Source organism: Pseudophryne corroboree, chromosome 6, assembly GCF_028390025.1.
Source record: "Pseudophryne corroboree isolate aPseCor3 chromosome 6, aPseCor3.hap2, whole genome shotgun sequence".
Taxonomy (NCBI): domain Eukaryota; kingdom Metazoa; phylum Chordata; class Amphibia; order Anura; family Myobatrachidae; genus Pseudophryne; species Pseudophryne corroboree.
The window spans coordinates 427,824,634-427,846,633 of record NC_086449.1 but is presented as its reverse complement, the minus strand read 5'-3'; the positions used below and the strand labels follow the sequence as shown (position 1 = coordinate 427,846,633).

Here is a 22,000-nt window from a genome sequence, read left to right as displayed (position 1 = left end):
CGGTGCTGTGGAGAAAAATGGCGCTGGTGAGTGCTGAGGGAGAAGCCCCGCTCCCTCGGCGGCGGCCTTCTGTCCCGCTCAAAATTCTTAAAAACATGGCGGGGGCCCTTTAAATACATGTACAGTGCCCAGCTGTACTTGTATATATGTACATTTGCCACAGGAGAGGTTTATATTGCTGCCCAGGGCGCCCCCCCTGCGCCCTGCACCCTTACAGTGACCGATGTGTGTGAGGTGAATGGGAGCAATGGCGCACAGCTTCATTGCTGTGCGTTACCTCTATGAAGATCAAGCTGTCTTCTGCCACCTCTGAAGTCTTTTCCTCTCATACTCACCCGGCTTCTATCTTCCGGCTCTGCGAGGAGGACAGCGGCGCGGCTCTGGGACGGACGGCGAGGGTGAGACCTGTGTACCGATCCCTCTGGAGCTAATGGTGTCCAGTAGCCTAAGAAACAGAGCCCTGAAACTCAGAGATGTGGGTCTGTTTCTCTCTCCTCAGTCCCTCGATGCAGGGAGTCTGTTGCCAGCAGGCTCCCTGAACATAAAAAACCTAACTAAAATACTTTCTTTACAGGAAACTCAGGAGAGCTCCCTGAAATGCACCCAGTCTCCACTGGGCACAGTATCATACTGAGGTCTGGAGGAGGGGCATAGAGGGAGGAGCCAGTGCACACCCAGATCCAAAGTCTTTCTTAAAGTGCCCATGTCTCCTGCGGAGCCCGTCTATCCCCATGGTCCTTACGGAGTCCCAGCATCCTCTAGGACGTTAGAGAAATTTTACTTTTCAGCCACCAAGGAAAACGCTGTGTCTGGCGCAAACCCAACACATTCCATCACCCCAAGAACACCACACCCACAGTGAAACATGGTGGTGGCAGCATCATGCTGTGGGGATGTTTTTCAATAGCAGGGACTGGGAAACTGTTTCGAGTAGAGTTAAAGATGGATGGTGCTACATACAGGGATATTCTTGAGCAAAACCTGTTTCAGTCTGCCTGTGATTTGAGGCTGTGACGGAGGTTAAACTTCCAGCAGGACAAGGACACGAAGCATACTGCTATAGCAACACTCGAGTGGTTTAAAGAGAAACATTTAAATGTGTTGGAATGGCCTAGTCAAAGCCCAGATCTCAATTCAATTGAGAATCTGTGGTCAGATTTAAGATTGCTGTTCACAAGTGGAAACCATCCAATATGAAGGAGCTGGAGCAGTTTTGCCTTGAGGAATGCGCAAAATCCCAGTGGCAAGATGTGGCAAGCTCATAGAGACTTATTCAAAGCGACCTGCAGCTGCAATTGTCGCAAAAGGTGGCTCTACAAAGTACTGACTTTAGGGGAGTGAATAGTTATGTACGCTGAAGTTTAGTTATTTTGTCCTATTTGTTGTTTGCTTCGCCATAAAAAAACCCAAAAAACCCTCTTCAAAGTTGTAGGCATGTTCTGTGAATGAAATGGTGCAAACTTTCAAACAATCCATTTTAATTCCAGGTTGTGAAGCAAAAAAACCTTCAAACTGCAAACGGGGGTGAATACTTTAGCAAGGCACTGTATGTAGATGAGGCCTGGCCAACCTGTGGCTCTCCACCTGTTGCAAAACTACAAGTTCCATCATGCTTTGCCACAGTTATGCTATTAGGAAAGGCTAAACTGTGGCAGGGCATGCTGGGATGTGTAGATTCACAACATCTGGAGAGCCACAGGTTGTCCAGGCCCGAGTAGACAAACAGAAGCAAATCTTGTCCCTCATCACATAATTGAACCTAAGGATGACATATAAAGATTATTTACTAAATGTAATATTTTTTTTTCTAAATTTCTCAATAAGAAAGTTTAGACCTAGGGGTGCCGTGAAAAAAAAAAAAATTGTGATACTCTAGGGCACCATGATTCAAAAAAGTTTGGGAACCACTGGTCTATACACATCCTTCTCTCACCTGATGACAGTCATCCTGTCTCCAACTTTAGCTACAATTTTCTTTTACACAAGTAAGGGTTTCCAAATCTTAACCTGGTGTCCAGTTGTGTAAATATGTACATTTATTATAATCTGTGACCGGCTGGTTTAAAAGTTCTCTTTGTATGTGGACTAACATGTCCATACCTATTTATTACAATTTGTATTATGACTGTTAGTCACGTTCTCTTTCTATGTTGTGTAGAAATTAAATGCTTGTATAAAATCAGTCACAATTATATTTCCAATTAAATACATAAAAAAAAGTTATGGAATTAAACCTTATGCAAGCAAAATTACAACACTTATACAAGCAGAATGCTGACTGCGGATCCTACTGAGCACGGACTGCAGATTCTGCTAAAAAGCAGAATCTGCAACCCCTTCTGTAGCATGCTGAGGGCTGCCCAGCGCAGAGAAAGGCCGCCCAGGATGCTAACTTCTGCCCCGTGGCTGCAAGCGGATTGTAATGTGATCGCAATTGGATTGCGGTCGCAGCAACTGTGGACGACCCCCTGCAGTCGCTGCTAGGCTGCGTATGCAGGAGGTTCGCGCCATTTTCTTGATCGGAGCGGCTGCTTGTTAAGTCATGCCACACCTGCGTTGGCCGGACTACTTCCCCTCAACGCCGTACCTATGACGCCTGCCGCTGTCACTCAAAGTGTGATCGCATCTCGTGACTGCAGGTTGGAGAAAATCGATCATTTACGATTTTCTCTCAACTGTGATACAACCTGAATAACTCCCTGTGTTCACTTCTGGGCAAATGAATAAATGGGAGTGCAGAAGAGTCCACCTGCAGCTTCTGGGTGGGTCTACAACTGGTTTCTTATAAATAAAATGTAGGCCACTTAAAATGTAAAAAATAAAAAAAATTCTTATATTAAGACTTAAAATTATTAGTTTTAAATACCTTTTTGCAACAGCTGGAGACATTTTCCTCATCTTTCTTCTTTTTCTTCTCTGAAAGGAATGGCGAGGTAAATCGTATATAATGCTTTGGAGTGGTATACATATGTGGACTGTAGATGAGACCCGGCAGAGAATTCAACTGTGTTGCGAGGACTTCAGGATCTGTTGTTATCCGCAGAGGTCTTTCCAAATAGGTCTCTCCATGTTTACTAGGCTTCTCATGTTTTTCGTTTAACCATTCATTAACCAAGTGCTAGAATAACAAAATATGTATATATAGCTCATTTTATAGTTTCCTCTGCAAAGATGTATCAGTAATATCCTAAAGTTTGCTTTCAAACTAGACATGCCACACTTTGCAGCAATGTGATATATTTGCAACAGATGTAACTAAATCACAGCCCATTTTTCGTCATTCATATGCAACGTGTCCCAATTGAAAGAGCTACAAATTAAATTGTTATACAAGTTTGTCTCACTCTCTTGCTTAGGGTCACTTATAGAAGAGTATTAAAAATAAAATAAAAAAAATAACCCAACTGAAGAACAGTGTGACAAGTAGGAAGGAAAATTATACTGTTCAATAACTTAACAAAAATGGATTTGATATGAACGGATAGCTGCAATGTGATATTTGTAAGGCTCGGATTCATAAAAATGGACCATTCATTATGTTGCAAGCTATAGTTTCAAACCACATTACAATGATCATAAAATGCCACACATTAGTCTCAGGAAAGAAGCAAAGAGCGAATTATTACCCTGAAAGTTTATAAATACAACTAAATTTTAATTCGTTTTAGAAAGCTACAAACATAGCATTTCAGAACACTGAACAAAATTTTTCAATACAACATTATCGTTATTCCATGTTAAATGGAAAGTTTTTTTCTAGGACAAAGAAAAAAGTTTTATTCAACTTAAGACAGTCAAGCATGGGCCGATTAAATGGACTTATGTTCTGTAGAAGATTTGTGCAATGTGTTTTCCTGGCATGCTTATGGTAATACGCTTCGCTCATTGTGGTGCATGCAAAAAGCGCAATATTTTCTTTACTGTAACTGTGGGTTGCTTCTTTAGCAGAATCATATGGTGCGGGACTTCTAAAGGACCTTGAATTTAGAGCAAATGGCCTCTATTTAAATAATCAACCCCATGCAAACACTTCTTAGCCTGACAGTGGTATACTGTACATGCTATGTATTTAATATACTAATGCCGGTATCCGTTTGGATGGTCGACAGTCATTAGGTCGACACTGACATGGTCGACATGGACACATGATAAGGTCGTCACGAGTTTTTTCAAATTTTTCTTCTTTTGGGGAACTTTTCCATACTTTATGATCCACGTGGACTACGAATGGGAACGGTAATCTGTGCCCAGCGGAGCGAGGCACCTTGCCCGAAGCATAGCGAGCCATGCGAGGGGACGCCGTGCACTAATTGGGGTTCCCAGTCACTTTACACAGAAAACGACAAAAAAAAAAAGTAAGAAAACTCATGTCGACCTTTTCATGTGCCGACCATTTTCATGTGTCGACCATGCCAATTTCGACCAATAGTGGTCGACCGAATGACTGTCGACCATTTTCATGTGTCGACCATTAGTGGTCGACCTAATGACTGTCGACCATTCATACCGGACCCACTAATGCCAAGGTGTCATTAGTAAAAAAAAAATCAAATACCTGCAATCACATCAAATATTTTATAAATCTGAACAGGTGTCATTTAATGTAAACACAACATGTTAAGAAAAAAAAAAAAAAGGCTATTCTTTAGCAGCATTATCCAACATTTCTAATGTGAGGGTAGGGAGCACTAACATCCAAGTGGCTGTGGGACAGATCTTAATATCGCTAGAGCAATCCAAGTCAGTCAATAAAAGATCCCAAGCAAGTTGGGGACCGAAAACACATTTGGGGTGAGGGCTTCAGTACACACCCCATATTAACCATTCAAAATGAAGGAATCAAAACATTTAAAAGATTACTTGCTTTGCAAATAAACAAACTACATTGTTCAAATTATGTCAATCTGTAAGAATGTGTAATTAGTTAAAAGAAATGTTTATTCTACACTTCAAATCACTTTGCCATTTTATGATGTACTAAACATTTTACGGCACAGATTAAAATACTTGTGTGGAAAAAAAATTCACAAAACTGCCTTTGATACATACTGTAAAAAGAGTGTCCTTCCATTTTTGAAGTGCCACACAAGTGCTTACGCAAGACTGCAAACAGAATGGCAATGTATGCATTATTCATAAGACACACGCTTAAACGTGAAACAAGTAGTAAGAGGCATGCCATCAGTAACAATTTCATAAAAACAATAGTTCAGTTTGCAGTTCATCACAGTGCAAAAAATAAAAAAATACCCTTGTCCTTAAAAATAAAATAACACATCCCCTAAACCAGGCATGGCCAACCTGTGGCTCTCCAGATGTAGTGAAACTACACATCCCAGCATGCCCTGCCACAGTTTTAGCATTCCATAATAGCAAAACTGTGGCAAGGCATGATGGGACTTGTAGTTTTACAACAGCTGGAGAGCCACAGGTTGGCCAGGCCTGCCCTAAACAATACGTATTTGAAAGTTATGCAAGCTATAGAAGCTATATATATTTTAAAGTAAAACCCACTTGCATAAAGTGATTGCATCATTAACTGATGCAAACATTCTAAATATCTTTTTTATTTTAGCTTTTCTTCCCATAAAGGCATGAGTAACATTTTTTATGAAAACTGTTCAACCTAATACAAATTTGGGTCATTGTTTTCCTCCCCCCCCCCTTTTTTTTTTAAAACAAATTAATAGAGAACCTGCTTGACCTTTAGGTAGCACCCACGTTACAAAATGTAGAAATATAAAACTGTAACTGCCTAACACTTTCCAGATGCATCTTACCAGGAATAATCATACCTACCTTTTTAGTTTTTGGGTATTTTGCCGAACATTTGTTTTGTGCAAATGATTCAGTATCTGTAACCTCATCAGTATCAGCAACTCCAGGGGCAGCTTCAGCAGCAGTGTTCTCACTGACAGCCTCTTCTACAAGCGCATTCGTCTCCGTTTCCATTTGCTGTGGGGTGGCCTCAACATCTGGGGAGGACGGCTGGATGTCAGAGCAGGTGCTTATAGTTCTGTGACGTCGACGCTGTTGCCCAATGTGAGTTCTGCTTCTAGTAAAGCTTTTTCTTTGCTTGGTACGATTAATTTTGGCAGGAGTAGGCTTGCTGACTGGTTCCTCTTTCACTGGTTCCTAACAAATGTAAGGAGAAACCTAACCGCTTTAGAATTGGTATATTTTTATTGTGAAAAATGTTTATTTTATTTTTTTACTAGCTTTAATATGAAAAATGCAAAACTTAGATGTGTCCTTTCTTACTGTTGCTTCATTAGCGCCTCTCGCTGAAATTATGCAATTAGCATAAATAAAACAACTGGGAGCAACAAAACTACATTGCTAAGTGGTCATCGCTTTTCCACATGCTGTGTTCCATTGTACACAATTATAAAACCAATTCCTGCTCAATTAATGTTGTAGGTCCGCATGTGTAGTACTCTTAAGAGTGGCTTTTTGCTGCCTCGGCAATGCGACTAAGACGCAAAAATGCTGGAAAAATACGGTACACTACCCCTCTCAGGAACATCAATCACACGGGGCGTCTTGGATAAATTTGGCATATGGAGAACCAGCAAGTGTGGACACATCTGTATGAACATTACACAAACATTTTTGGAGCATGAAAATTAAGATTTTCCATTCTATTTGTTTCTACACATAGGCTAGATGCGTCATCGCTTGGAGAATTATAAAACTGAGAGAGATAAAGGCCCAAATGTATTAAGCCATAACAAGAGATGGTGAAGACGGATAAAGAGATAAATGACCAACCAACCAGTTCCTGACATTTTTCAAACACAGCCTGTGACATGGCAGTTAGGAAGCTGATTGGCTGTTCATTTATCTCTCTTTATCCGTCTTTATCCTCTTGTTAAGGCTTAATACATTTGGGCCAATGTACCAGTCAGCTCCTGTCATTTTTCAAACACAGCCTGTAACATGGCAGTTAGAAGCAGATTGGCTGGTACTTTATCTCCCTCCACTTTATTACTCACCATGCAAAGACTCATCTAGCCGATCGTATTTTGATTTTTGAACACATCTGTATAACACAATACAAAGGGCATATAAAATGAGAACACAAAACATTCACGTTAAAACAACTTTTTTTTGTATACATTTATTAAAAGCAATCCAATAGCATAATAATTCAAACTTCTTTATATTTTGCAGGTAGCAGGAGAAAACCCCGCAAACCAGGTGCATCAGGGTGTGTACCCTGTATCCCCCATGGATTTGAAGAAACAGAATTTAAACAGGTAAAAACACAGATCTCCTTTCCTTGTTGTTTCCATAGGGGACACAAGTTTTACGCTGGGACGTCCCAACGCTATTCCCCTAAGGGCAAAGACGTGCCTGAGCTGTGCTGAGAACACTTAGTCCGAAATTCGCAACTGCGGAAACAAAGGAATAGAGTTAGAGAAACATAAGGGCAGATGACCATATGGCTGCTTTACAAAGCTGTACCGGTTGTAAAGTGCTGTGACTACGGCCAGGGCAGGAAAGCCTGCCGCGGTATAAACATTGCGGATTGGCAAACAGAACCTACTGACCAAAGTCTGCTTAGAAGCCGGCCAGCTGCGTTTATGAAAGCCATACAGGACAGAGAGAATCCGTTATACGGAGATCCAGTGTCATGCCCACAAAAATCTGGAGGGTCCTCACGACATCCAAGGAGGCCTCCTCCGGCACTTGAAATTAAAGGAACATGATCGCCTAGTTGAGTGAAACTGAGGAAATACCTCAGGGAGGTAACATAATTGTGTCTGAACAACGAAATAAAGAGCGACAAAACAACACGCTCAAGACAGACACCCGCTGGGCTGAAGCTACAGGCAGAAGGAAGACAGTCCTCCACACAATCCAATGAATGTCCACAGATAACCAAGGGCTCAAAAGGAGGCACATGAGAGTGCTAAGAACAAAGTAAAGGCTTATTATAAACGCTGGAGGTACAGACGGAGGCTGCACATGGAGGACACCCAGCAGGAAAGCCCGTAAAATCAGGCAACAGCGCATTCTGGAAGAGAACAGAATGGACTGAATCCTGCACCCTCAATGAAGACAGACGGAGAATCAAATCCATACCCACCTGCAAAAAACAGGACTCGCGAGACTTGAAACAATCTGGGGTTAAAACCGCTAGCTGAACATCAGGTGACGTAAATCTTCTAAACCTGGTGGTAAAGTCAGTCATTAAAGATGATGATATGAATTACTGATCTTGAGAACCCCTTCGCTCTCACAGATTTCTCAAGAGCCACCCTGTCAAAGTGAGACAAATCAGACCTGGATGGAAGCACAGGCCCTGAGACAGAAGATACAGGCTTTGAAGAAAACTCAATTGAGCGTTGATGAGGAGACCCAGAAGAACGACGTACCACAAACAGAAGCCACCGGAGTCACTATGCCGTCCTCCAACTGCAAATTGCTGAGAACCCGGGGAAATACTAATAATGAAGGGAAAATGTACAGGAGAGGGAAGGTTCACTGAATTGCTAAAGCATCCACCAGAAGAGCTACCGTATCTCTGGTGCGTAAGCAGTACCGCAACAGTTTGTGATAGTGCAGAGATGCCATCAAGATGATGGCTGGCAAGCCCCAGTGGAGAACCGGAAGCTGAAGACTGGATATCGCTCACTTGCCCAAAGGAACCTCCTGGCAGCTTAGGAAATCTGCCGTCCAATCATGACCTCCGAAATTGTACGCCGCTGACAGAGCTGGAAGAAGACACTCTGTTCAGTGAAGGATGCAACTCACCTCTTCCATGATGATACAATGGCAAGTGTTGCCCTACTGTGCTATTGTAGGTGATTGTTGTTGCGATGTCAAGTTGCATCTGGACAAGACGATGCTGGTAAATGAGCGGTGACGGGGCAAAGAGCTCTGAAAATTACTCAGAGCTCCAGCATATTGATCAGAAGCTGGTACACCTCCGCTGTTCACAGACTCTGCAAAGAAAGTTGACAATTTACCACTCACCTACCCCCGAAGTTAGGCGGCGGCAGTGAACAGGACCTAGTCCTGAATTGGAAAATAGGATTTTGGTACTTACCAGGTAAATCCTTTTCTTTGAATCCATAGGGGGCACTGGAGTACTCTTGGAATATGGACGGCTTCCGCAGGAAACGGGGCACTGAATATTTAAATTTAGAACTCTCCACCCCTCCATATCCCAGAGTAACTCAGTGTTTTTTACTGAGCCGAACAGGAACTATAGAGAGGTTGACAATGGAGAATTACATATAACATAACGGACAACAACAAAGTTGACACATAACGTTACTGACAACTAAACAGTTGACACCATAACCGATAGAACCTTATAATTTGAACCATTCGGTGAAAATGTGTTACCATAAGATCCCCTGAGCTTAATACAAACCAGGTAAAACTGCTCTGGGTGGGCGTCCAGTGCCCCCTATGGATTCAAAGAAAAGGATTTACCTGGTAAGTACCAAAATCCTATTTTCTTTTTCATCCACTAGGGGTCACTGCAGTACTCTTGGGACGTACCAAAGCTTCCCCCGTGGGCGGGAGAGCTGTTTGACACCTGTAACACTAGGCGGCCAAAGCTAGATGCCGATGCCGCAAAACGTATCAAACTTGTAAAAGCGCACAAACGTGTGCACTGAAGACCATGTAGCCGCACGGCAAAGCTGCGTCATAGAAGCTCCACGACCAGCTGCCCATGAAGTTCCCACAGAACGTGTGGGATGAGCCGTTACTGATGTAGGCGGCTGTAACCTAGCATTAAGGTAAGCCTGACGTATAGTCAGTTTTATCCATCTGGATAAGGTCTGCTGAGAAGCTGGCCAACCCAACTTGGCAGCATCATAGAGAACAACCAACGTATCCGTATTACGAACTGTAGACGTTCGGGATACATAAACGCGTAATGCGCGTACCACATTCAGAGTTCCCGAATGTGTTGTTAACACAGGAACTACTATTGGTTGAATGATGTAAAAAAATGACACTACCTTTGGTAAGAAAGCGGGATTCGTCCGAAGTTCCGCTCTGTCATCATGAAACACCAAATACGGTGGCTTGCATGACAAGGCACCCAAATGTGAAACACGCCTAGCCGAAGCTAAGGCTAGAAGAAAAATAGTTTTCCAAGTGAGAAACTTTATATCCACTTGCTGTAAGGGTTCAAAATATGAAGACTGTAAGAAATCTAAAACCAGATTCAAGTCCCAAGGCGCTGTAGGTGGAATGAATGGAGGCTGTACTCTGAGGACACCTTGTAGAAAAGTGTACCGACGGCAATAGAGCCAATCGTCTTTGAAAATAAATCCTCCATCTAACCCCGTCTGTAGAAATAACAAAAGACGGGATAACTTGAAAGATGATGTCGGAAACTTCCGAGCTTCACACCAACCTATATAGGCACACCAAATTCTGTAATAATGAGCTGCCGTAACCGGCTTCCTAGCACGTAACATGGTTGTTATAACCGATACTGGAATGCCCTCTCTTCTTAAGAGGGCGGTCTCAACAGCCACCCCGTCAAACGCAGCAGCGCTAAACCGGGGTAAAAGAATGGACCCTGTTGTAACAGGTCTGGACGTAGTAGGAGCGACCAAGGATCTTATGCGAGTAGTCCACGGAGATCCGAGAACCAAGGTCTCCGAGACCAATGAGGCACCACTAGTATGACTGTGACGGACTCTCTTTTGATCCGTTTTAGCAACCGAGAGAGTAGCGGAAACGGTGGAAACAGATACACGAGGCTGTACGGCCAAGCGATTGTGAGAGCATCCACCGCCACTGCCTTTGGATCTCTGGTTCTGGACACATACTGGGGCGTTTGGTAATTGTGGCGAGGTGCCATCAGATCCACCTGAGGGTAACCCCACCTGTGGACCAACATGTGAAACACCTCTGGATTTAATGCCCAGTCCTTGGATGAAAATTCTGACTGCTGAGATAATCCGCCTCGCAGTTGTCCACTCCCGGAATGAACCCTGCCGACAATATCACCTGGTGGTATTCTGGCCAATTGAGGATTCGAGCTACTTCCCGCATTGCCATGCAGCTGCTCGTTCCTCCCTGGTTGTTGATGTATGCGACTGCCGTCGCGTTGTCTGACTGCACTTGGCCAGTCTGAGAGCGAAGCATGTAGTGCTTTGTAAATTGCGCGGAGTTTCAGGACATTTAAAGACAGCAATCTGTCGTGATCCGCCTAGAGACCCTGTCGCTGACAATTTTAAACTACAGCTCCCTAACTTCTGAGACTCTCACCCCGAGTAGAGACACCCTCGCCCTTGGGGACAACCTCACCCTGTGGGGAATCTGCCGATGCGAGGGCAACCACTGTGCGAGCACATGCTGTGGAAATGGACGCGAGTGCAAACCTCCGAACTGAAGCGCTTCGAAAGCCACCACCATTGTTCCTAATAGGCGAATACACAAATGTACCGAGAGTGTGCGTGGCTTGAACACTAATTGTACCAGATGGCGAATAATCTGTACTTTCTGGTGTAGTAGGTAAATTCTATGATTTACCGTATCTCGAATCATACCTAGGAATTGAAGTCGTTGAGACGGAATGAGATGCGATTTCTTGAAGTTGACACTGCAACCGTGGTGTACGTTAGCAGCGCAAGTTGGAGGAGCATCTGTTGAGACGGAGCTCTTATGAGCAGATCGTCTAAGTACGGAACGATTGTCACTGCCAGGGATCTGAGATGAGCTATCATCACAAACATCACTTGGTGAATATCTGTGGCGCTGACGAGAGGCCAAACGGTAGAGCCTGACACTGTTAATGGTGTGGCGTATTGCAAAACGCAAGAACCTCTGATGAGGTGACCAAATCGGAATGTGTAAGTACGCATCCTGGAAATCAAGTGCAATCATGCAATCTTGTGGCTCCAAATCTGCAAATACTGACCGCAGAAATTCCATCTTCAATCTGTAGTAAGTGACTTACTGATTGAGACGGTGACGGAGCCCTCCGGCTTCGGTACCACAAACAGACGGGAATAATAACCCTGACCTTGTTGGTGTACCAGGCCTGGAATTAAAAACTGCTGAATCCAGCAGAGACTGAATGGCAATCTGCCAAAACGCCTTCTTGTCATCCGACAGAGGCAGTCGTGTCTTGAAAAAGCGCAGTGGCGGGAGACAGCTTTCTTTTAACCCTAAATTGCGGATACATCCATCAGTGGATGTCTGGAATCCCGGCTAAAGGCGCGCTCCCACAATTGGAAATCCGAGATGACCTGGGAGCCCGTCAAGCCACTGGCTTATTGGTGACTTTAGCGCCCTGGCATTACAATTTCTGTACCACAGCCTTGAAAAGACTGAAGTCTAAAGGATTTAAACGCCGGACCAGAGTATTTCCGTCTTGGTACCGGAGGAGGCAATGGCAGGAAACTAGACTTTCCCCCCCACCGCCTTGGCCTGAGAAATGCATTTGTCAAATTTAGGACCAAACAACTTCTGGCCACCGTATTCTTTTGACCTCTGATTCCGCTTGCCAAAAACGCAGCCAGAGTCCTTGTCGTGCTGCAACTAGCGACGATGAAAAGCGAGAAGCGAGCTAACAGCCGGCAGCAGAAGCTGTACATAGATACTCAGCAGCTTCTCAGATTTGATTAACGATAAGTATAACGTGATCGTCATTGTTTCCATACATAGAGCGCCTTAGTGACCCAAATGTATCTTGGGTCTTTATAAGGTTTGACACAGACGAATTCACCAATGGCGGATTCTCCAATGTAGATGTCACTGTGTGGAAACGGGTAAATAGACTTAAATCTGTGAGGTATAGAACGGGTGATTCGCTTTCTACTAACATCTTAGTAAGATATCCTAAATAAGAAGCCCATTGGAGATCTGTCGTTTAGTAAATACGACTGATTATATGTTAGAGGCTCCTTAGTCTCTGTAAACTTCAGAGACTGACGCCCTGGTCATTATCAATGTCTGGTTGTCAAAAACCGCACTATCTGACTGCTGGTCTAATGTGCCCTCCTCACCCTTATTTAGCGCCGTGAGGATTGGCATAGAATTGTCAGACTGCAACATAGCAGAAATGGTTAAATTATAAGACCAATTAAATTAACACCCTGTTACCCAAAGTGAAGTTGGACCTTTGCAAAGGCTGAGACTCCTCCGATAGAGCTGGCGGCGTCACCCGAGCCTCCGATCTTGCCGCTTCTGTCGAGCGGCGGCCCCTACAAAACATACTGAACATGTGGTAAATTTATGTACAGACATTGCAGTAAAACTTCTTTTTAGTCTTTGCTGGTGCCTTACTCATTATGCAGACAGACAACACAATAGACAAAGACAGACACTTGCACGACTCAGTAAAATTATTACTTAAGGTGTGTAATATATATATATATATATGGCCGAATTGCAGTTCACATGGCCAGCCTATGTGAAACCTGAAACAAAATTCCCACTAACACCCCTGCGCCTCCGGTGGAGTTAGAGATGTAGGACAGGAACGTTCTGGAATTACAAACAGGAAGAAAACAGGAAGCATGGTTAAAATGGCCCCCATGCCATGCTTACACTGATAATCACAGGTTAGGGTACAATACTCCTGTGTATAATATAGGCTCAATAGTCTATTAATATACCTATGGTGCCTGAATATGAAATCTTGTCATGCAGCCTTATAAGTTTCTCTCCCCTGCAGCAGCGCTGTCTGTGATCAGACCTTGTCGTCGTCGTCCCCCCCCCCCCCCTCCCCCTCCCCCTGTGCTCCGTGTAGTTTAGCGGGGAGCGGGTGCCGGGAAGCTGACCTTCATTGCAGGGAGGCGGGGGACGCTTGTGAGGAGAGCCGCTGAGCGAACGGAGTTCGGCTGGCTGGAGCTAGCGGCTTCCGGCGGCGCTAGTGTGAGCGCTGAGCATCCTCAGCTGCGGCGGTTGTCCCCCTCTTAGCGCTGGATACAGCGCGGACGGAGCGGCTGGACGGAGCGGCTGTGTATTAGTGGCGGGTGGCGGTTAAACACGGACCCCACACAGCGGGGCGGCAGCGTGCGCTGACCGCCCTGTCCCCCTCAGCATACCTTGTCTCCTGCAGGGAGGGCTGCTTCTGTCCGTCCAGCTGTTGCATCAGGTCATGGCTGAGACGGGGCTTCTTTCTGTAAGCTCCGTCCAGCTGTAGCAGCAATCAGTGAGCTGCGTGTGGCTGTGAGGGTGCTCTTTGTGAGGACCGACACGCCATGCGCTGCTTCTGTGCAGCGGCACTATCCCGGACCCATGTTTTTAGGAGAAACTGGGAAGGGATGTGCTTGAAATAGTAATAAAAAGGTAAAAATGAAAAATTAAAATCAAAAATATTCAAAGATAAGTGTGGGAACCCACACAAGCCTCTGTTAGTGCATGAGCACAGAAAAAATACTGAGGTACTCGGGGATATGGAGGGGTGGAGAGTTCTAAAATAAGAATTTACTTACCGATAATTCTATTTCTCGGAGTCCGTAGTGGATGCTGGGGTTCCTGAAAGGACCATGGGGAATAGCGGCTCCGCAGGAGACAGGGCACAAAAAGTAAAGCTTTAGGATCAGGTGGTGTGCACTGGCTCCTCCCCCTATGACCCTCCTCCAAGCCTCAGTTAGGATACTGTGCCCGGACGAGCGTACACAATAAGGAAGGATTTATGAATCCCGGGTAAGACTCATACCAGCCACACCAATCACACTGTACAACCTGTGATCTGAACCCAGTTAACAGTATGATAACAGCGGAGCCTCTGAAAGATGGCTCACAACAATAATAACCCGATTTTTGTAACTATGTACAAGTATTGCAGATAATCCGCACTTGGGATGGGCGCCCAGCATCCACTACGGACTCCGAGAAATAGAATTATCGGTAAGTAAATTCTTATTTTCTCTATCGTCCTAGTGGATGCTGGGGTTCCTGAAAGGACCATGGGGATTATACCAAAGCTCCCAAACGGGCGGGAGAGTGCGGATGACTCTGCAGCACCGAATGAGAGAACTCCAGGTCCTCCTTAGCCAGGTTATCAAATTTGTAGGATTTTACAAACGTGTTTGCCCCTGACTAAATAGCCGCTCGGCAAAGTTGTAAAGCCGAGACCCCTCGGGCAGCCGCCCAAGATGAGCCCACCTTCCTTGTGGAATGGGCATTTACATATTTTGGCTGTGGCAGGCCTGCCACAGAATGTGCAAGCTGAATTGTATTACACATCCAACTAGCAAAAGTCTGCTTAGAAGCAAGAGCACCCAGTTTGTTGGGTGCATACAGGATAACAGCAAGTCAGTTTTCCTGACTCCAGCCGTCCTGGAACCTATATTTTCAGGGCCCTGACCACATCTAGCAACTTGGAGTCCTCCAAGTCCCTAGTAGGCGCAAGACACCACAATAAGCTGGTTCAGGTGAAACACTGACACCACCTTAGGGAGAGAACTGGGGACGAGTCCGCAGCTCTGCCCTGTCCGAATGGACAAACAGATATGGGCTTTTTTGAGAAAAAAACCACCAATTTTACACTCGCCTGGTCCAGGCCAGGTCCAAGAGCATGTTCACTTTTCATGTGAGATGCTTCAAATCCACAGATTTGACTGGTTTTAAACCAATGTGTTTTGAGGAATCCCAGAACTACGTTGAGATCCCACAGTGCCACTGGAGGCACAAAAGGGGGTTGTATATGCAATACTCCCTTGACAAACTTCTGGACTTCAGGAACTGAAGCCAATTCTTTCTGGAAGAAAAATCGACAGGGCCGAAATTTGAACCTTAATGGACCCCAATTTGAGGCCCATAGACACCCCTGTTTGCAGGAAATGCAGGAATCGACCGAGTTGAAATTTCTTCGTGGGGCCTTCCTGGCCTCACACCACGCAACATATTTTCGCCACATGTGGTGATAATGTTGTGCGGTCACCTCCTTTCTGGCTTTGACCAGGGTAGGAATGACCTCTTCCTGAATGCCTTTTCCCTTAGGATCCGGCGTTCCACCGCCATGCCGTCAAACGCAGCTGCGGTAAGTCTTGGAACAGACATGGTACTTGCTGAAAAAAGTCCCTTCTTAGCGGCAGAGGCCATAAGTCCTCTGTGAGCATCTCTTGAAGTTCCGGGTACCAAGTCCTTCTTGGCCAATCCGGAGCCATGAGTATAGTTCTTACTCCTCTACGTCTTATAATTCTCAGTACCTTAGGTATGAAAAGCAGAGGATGGAACACATACACCGACTGGTACACCCACGGTGTTACCAGAACGTCCACAGCTATTGCCTGAGGGTCTCTTAACCTGGCGCAATACCTGTCCCGTTTTTTGTTCAGACGGGACGCCATCATGTCCACCTTTGGTAATTCCCAACGGTTTACAATCATGTGGAAAACTTCCCCATGAAGTTCCCACTCTGCCGGGTGGAGGTCGTGCCTACTGAGGAAGTCTGCTTCCCAGTTTCCATTCCCGGAATGAAACACTGCTGACAGTGCTATCACATGATTTTCCGCCCAGCGAAAAGTCCTTGCAGTTTTTGCCACTGCCCTCCTGCTTCTTGTGCCGCCCTGTCTATTTACGTGGGCGACTGCCGTGATGTTTTATCCCACTGGATCAATACCGGCTGACCTTGAAGCAGAGGTCTTGCTAAGCGTAGAGCATTATAAATTTACCCTTAGCTATATTTATGTGGAGAAAAGTCTCCAGACTTGATCACACTCCCTGGAAATTTTTTTCCTTGTGTGACTGCTCCCCAGCCTCTCGGGCTGGCCTCCGTGGTCACCAACATCCAAAACTGAATGCCGAATCTGCGGCCCTCTAGAAGATGAGCACTCTGTAACCACCACAGGAGAGACACCCTTGTCCTTGGATATAGGGTTATCCGCTGATGCATCTGAAGATGCGATCCGGACCATTTGTCCAGCAGATCCCACTGAAAAGTTCTTGCATGAAATCTGCCGACTGGAATTGCTTCGAAGGAAGTCACCATTTTTTTACCATGGCCCTTGTGCAATGATGCACTGATTTTAGGAGGTTCCTGACTAGCTCGGATAACTCCCTGGCTTTCTCTTCCGGGAGAAACACCTTTTTCTGGACTGTGTCCAGAATCATCCCTAAGCACAGGAGACTTGTTGTCGGGATCAGCTGCGAATTTGGAATATTTAGAATCCACCCCTGCTGTTGTAACAGTATCCGAGATAGTGCTACTCCGACCTCCAACTGTTCCCTGGACTTTGCCCTTATCAGGAGATCGTCCAAGTAAGGGATAATTAAGACGCCTTTTCTTCGAAGAAGAACCATCATTTCGGCCATTACCTTGGTAAAGACCCGGGGTGCCGTGGACAATCCAAACGGCAGCGTCTGAAACTGATAGTGACAGTTCTGTACCACGAACCTGAGGTACCCTTAGTGATAAGGGCAAATTTGGGACATGGAGGTAAGCATCCCTGATGTCTCGGGACACCATATAGTCCCCTTCTTCCCGGTTCGTTATCACTGCTCTGAGTGACTCCATCTTGATTTGAACCTTTGTAAGTGTTCAAATTTTTTTAGATTTAGAATAGGTCTCACCTAGCCTTCTGGCTTCAGTACCACAATATAGTGTGGAATAATACCCCTTTTCTTGTTGTAGGAGGGGTAATTTAATTATCACCTGCTGGGAATACAGCTCGTGAATTGTTTCCCATACTGCCTCCTTGTCGGAGGGAGACCTTGGTAAAGTAGACTTCAGGAGCCTGCGCAGGGGAAACGTCTCGACATTCCAATCTGTACCCCTGGGATACTACTTGTAGGATCCAGGGGTCCTGTACGGTCTCAGCGTCCTGCTGAGAGCTTGTCAGAAGCGGTGGAACGCTTCTGTTCCTGGGAATGGGCTGCCTGCTGCAGTCTTCTTCCCTTTCCTCTATCCCTGGGCAGATATGACTCTTATAGGGACGAAAGGACTGAAGCTGAAAAGACGGTGTCTTTTTCTGCAGAGATGTGACTTAGGGTAAAAACGGTGGATTTTCCAGCAGTTGCCGTGGCCACCAGGTCCGATGGACCGACCCCAAATAACTCCTCTTCCTTTATACGGCAATACACCTTTGTGCCGTTTGGAATCTGCATCACCTGACCACTGTCGTGTCCATAAACATCTTCTGGCAGATATGGACATCGCACTTACTCTTGATGCCAGAGTGCAAATATCCCTCTGTGCATCTCGCATATATAGAAATGCATCCTTTAAATGCTCTATAGTCAATAAAATACTGTCCCTGTCAAGGGTATCAATATTTTTAGTCAGGGAATCCGACCAAGCCACCCCAGCTCTGCACATCCAGGCTGAGGCGATCGCTGGTCGCAGTATAACACCAGTATGTGTGTATATACTTTTTATGATATTTTCCAGCCTCCTGTCAGCTGGCTCCTTGAGGACGGCTCTATCTATAGACGGTACCGCCACTTGTTCTGATAAGCGTGTGAGCGCCTTATCCACCCTAAGGGGTGTTTCCCAACGCGCCCTAACTTCATTTAATTTATCTGATTCAGGAAAAACTACGGTAGTTTTTTCACATCCCACATAATACCCTCTTTTGTGGTACTTGTAGTATCAGAAATATGTAACACCTCCTTCATTGCCCTTAACGTGTGGCCCTAATAAGGAATACGTTTGTTTATTCACCGTCGACACTGGATTCAGTGTCCCTGTCTGTGTCGACCGACTAAAGTAAACGGGCGTTTTAAAACCCCTGACGGTGTTTTTGAGACGTCTGGACCGGTACTAATTGTTTGTCGGCCGTCTCATGTCGTCAACCGACCTTGCCGCGTGTTGACATTATCACGTAATTCCCTAAATAAGCCATCCATTCCGGTGTCGACTCCCTAGAGAGTGACATCACCATTACAGGCAATTTCTCCGCCTCCTCACCAACATCGTCCTCATACATGTCGACACACACGTACCGACACACAGCACACACACAGGGAATGCTCTGATAGAGGACAGGACCTACTAGCCCTTTGGAGAGACAGAGGGAGAGTTTGCCAGCACACACCAAAAACGCTATAATTATATAGGGACAACCTTATATAAGTGTTTTCCCTTATAGCATCTTTTTTATATATTTCTAACGCCAAATTAGTGCCCCCCCTCTCTGTTTTAACCCTGTTTCTGTAGTGCAGTGCAGGGGAGAGCCTGGGAGCCTTCCCTCCAGCCTTTCTGTGAGGGAAAATGGCGCTGTGTGCTGAGGAGATAGGCCCCGCCCCTTTTTCGGCGGCCTCGTCTCCCGCTCTTAACGGATTCTGGCAGGGGTTAAATATCTCCATATAGCCCCCGGAGGCTATATGTGAGGTATTTTTAGCCAAAAATAGGTTTTCATTGCCTCCCAGGGCGCCCCCCTCCCAGCGCCCTGCACCCTCAGTGACTGCCGTGTGAAGTGTGCTGAGAGGAAATGGCGCACAGCTGCAGTGCTGTGCGCTACCTTAAGAAGACTGAGGAGTCTTCATGCCGCCGATTCTGGACCTTCTTCTTGTTTCAGCATCTGCAAGGGGGCCGGCGGCGAGGCTCCGGTGACCATCCAGGCTGTACCTGTGATCGTCCCTCTGGAGCTAATGTCCAGTAGCCAAAGAAGCCAATCCATCCTGCACGCAGGTGAGTTCACTTCTTCTCCCCTAAGTCCCTCGTTGCAGTGATCCTGTTGCCAGCAGGACTCACTGTAAAATAAAAAACCTAAGCTAAACTTTTCTAAGCAGCTCTTTAGGAGAGCCACCTAGATTGCACCCTTCTCGGCCGGGCACAAAAATCTAACTGAGGCTTGGAGGAGGGTCATAGGGGGAGGAGCCAGTGCACACCACCTGATCCTAAAGCTTTACTTTTTGTGCCCTGTCTCCTGCGGAGCCGCTATTCCCCATGGTCCTTTCAGGAACCCCAGCATCCACTAGGACGATAGAGAAATTTAAATATTCAGTGCCCTGTTTCCTGCGGAAGCCGTCCATATCCCAAGAGTACTCCAGTGACCCCTAGTGGATGAAAAAGAAATGGACAGCCACTGTCAAGGTGGTGCTGAAGGAGCGATAGACCGCTCAAGAGAAAAAATGGTTTGTGACACGAGCTGCAGATGGGATTTGCTCCACCTGGCCTCCCTCTAGAGAGGACAGTAGTGAAACTGGGCATACTCCACCATGTTGAAGGTGGGGACTAGAGAGTGCTTTGACACTCAGCGATAACAAACAAATGAGCAAAGCATGGCTTGTAAATCTTGGAGTTTGTCTGTAGGAAGTAAAACTTGCTGAACTCTTTAAACGAGCAAGGACCCTAAAATCAACATCTGCAGAGACACAGACAAGGAGGATTTCCTACAACTGATAATCCATCCATGAAACTGGACAAGGTCTACTGTGACAAGGACATATCCCCAGAAGACATCCAGCGACTGGGCCAGACGAAGCAAGTTTCCCAGATAAGGCAGAAAGCATCAAAGAGGAACTGTCATGATCTTCATGAAGACATGGAAAGCCCAAATAGCAATGCCCAAAACTAGAAGTGTACCTCCCGCAGTAAAAACCTGAAGAATCGCTGGTGACAGAACTGAATGGGAATAGGCTCAGAGGCATCCCATGTGTCTAAGATGGGCATGAAGTCCCTGGTTTTAAGCATATAAAACAGAGAAAAGAAACTCCATGCCAAATCTAGGAACCTGCAAGTACCTGTTGAGTGACTTCAGGCTGAAGATTGGCCAGAATGAACCGTCCAACTTCTGAACCAAGAAGAGGTTGCATGGAAACCAGTGCCTCACTGCAACAGGGGAACTGGGATGATGACCCTTGAGGCCACTAGGGAGCGAGCTAAGCAGCACTGAGCCACTAACAACTAAAGCACACTGGCAGCACCGGTAAACCAGCACTACATTGAGTGATCTTACACACCAAGAAATAAGCTATACAATGCAGGTTGGCCACAGCAGTAGCACAGGAAAGATCTGAATCGCGTTAAGCTGCTACCAGCAAAAAGATACTGACAAACAGCGGTAAACCTGAAAGACACCAATCGACTAACAGTGAATGGCAACTGCAAGTAGCTGCAATACCGAAATCAAATACATGCTGCACAAGGTGTAAGATACAGGTACACCAATTCCGGTTATTTCCAGATGGCCTCTGTTCCGGGGGCCCCAACACGCTTCACCGTCCTAATCACTGATAGTTTGACGGCAAGCAGTAGCTCCAACAGTAACATTAATTACAAACAGCAGATATATACCATAGTACGGCTGGGTGTTGAGACATAGAATATCTGTGGCTTGATCTATTGGAATACAGGTGAGAAAGCCAGATGGCAACAAACACCTGCAACACAGAGATAACCACTGTCATAACTTTTCATACACCTGTGACTGACAAGAGCTTGCTTGAATACTCTCCAACTATATTTACAACTAAGTTATATTGATACAGTTACAAGCCAGTAACATATCCTGACCGTGCATAACAGCATCTATTGATACTTTGTTTCAAGAGAATAATATGTTCAACAAAAAAATAGTTTTTTTGTGTATTTATTATTTGTGAATTCTATGTAGCAATAAATACATATTATAGGATATATAGTGTACTATAGCATTTAATGTAATGTGTATTGCGAAGCCACCTTTCTATGGTTTACAATCTCTGTGGGCAAACCACATCTAACTATTAGGTTTGTAACTTTACAAAAAAAAAAAAGTGGTGTTTTATCAGTGTTTGGAAGAATATATTGCACGCTATTTCTTTACAAGCGGTCATCCTATAAAAAGATTGTTTTGTCGTTACCAATACTTTTGTACATCAGAAGAGACCGCATAATTTTTTTTTTTTTTTAAAGAGTAGCAGTTTCCTCTGATCATAATTACAAATGTTCAAAGTGTTTTCAGACATTTTCAGAGGAAATGTATAGAGAAAAAAAACTGCTAATTCTTATTATATAGACTGCATTAAAGTCAATCTGGGCTTAGTTTAGATAAAACTCAAGAAATGGCAACAACAGCACGTCAACATGTTTGCATAACATTAATCACTACAGACAAGTTAATGTCAGTATGAGTCTACA

General features: G+C 45.2%; 1 protein-coding gene across 6 annotated transcripts in view; it reads right to left on the bottom strand.

Moving 5' to 3' along the window:
• The window catches only part of KMT2E (lysine methyltransferase 2E (inactive)), a 445,960-nt gene that overhangs the window by 110,504 nt on the left and 313,456 nt on the right, over positions 1–22,000 (bottom strand). For 4 of the 6 annotated variants that reach the window (XM_063927017.1, XM_063927018.1, XM_063927019.1 and 1 more), the window contains 3 exons: positions 5,800–6,135; positions 5,050–5,103; positions 2,867–3,118 (listed from right to left, as the gene is read on the bottom strand). In XM_063927017.1, the coding sequence (XP_063783087.1) occupies positions 2,867–3,118; positions 5,050–5,103; positions 5,800–6,135 (642 nt within the window). The remainder of the gene's footprint in view (positions 1–2,866; positions 3,119–5,049; positions 5,104–5,799; positions 6,136–22,000) is intronic. The other 2 variants (XM_063927020.1, XM_063927022.1) reach the window with 1 other exon arrangement.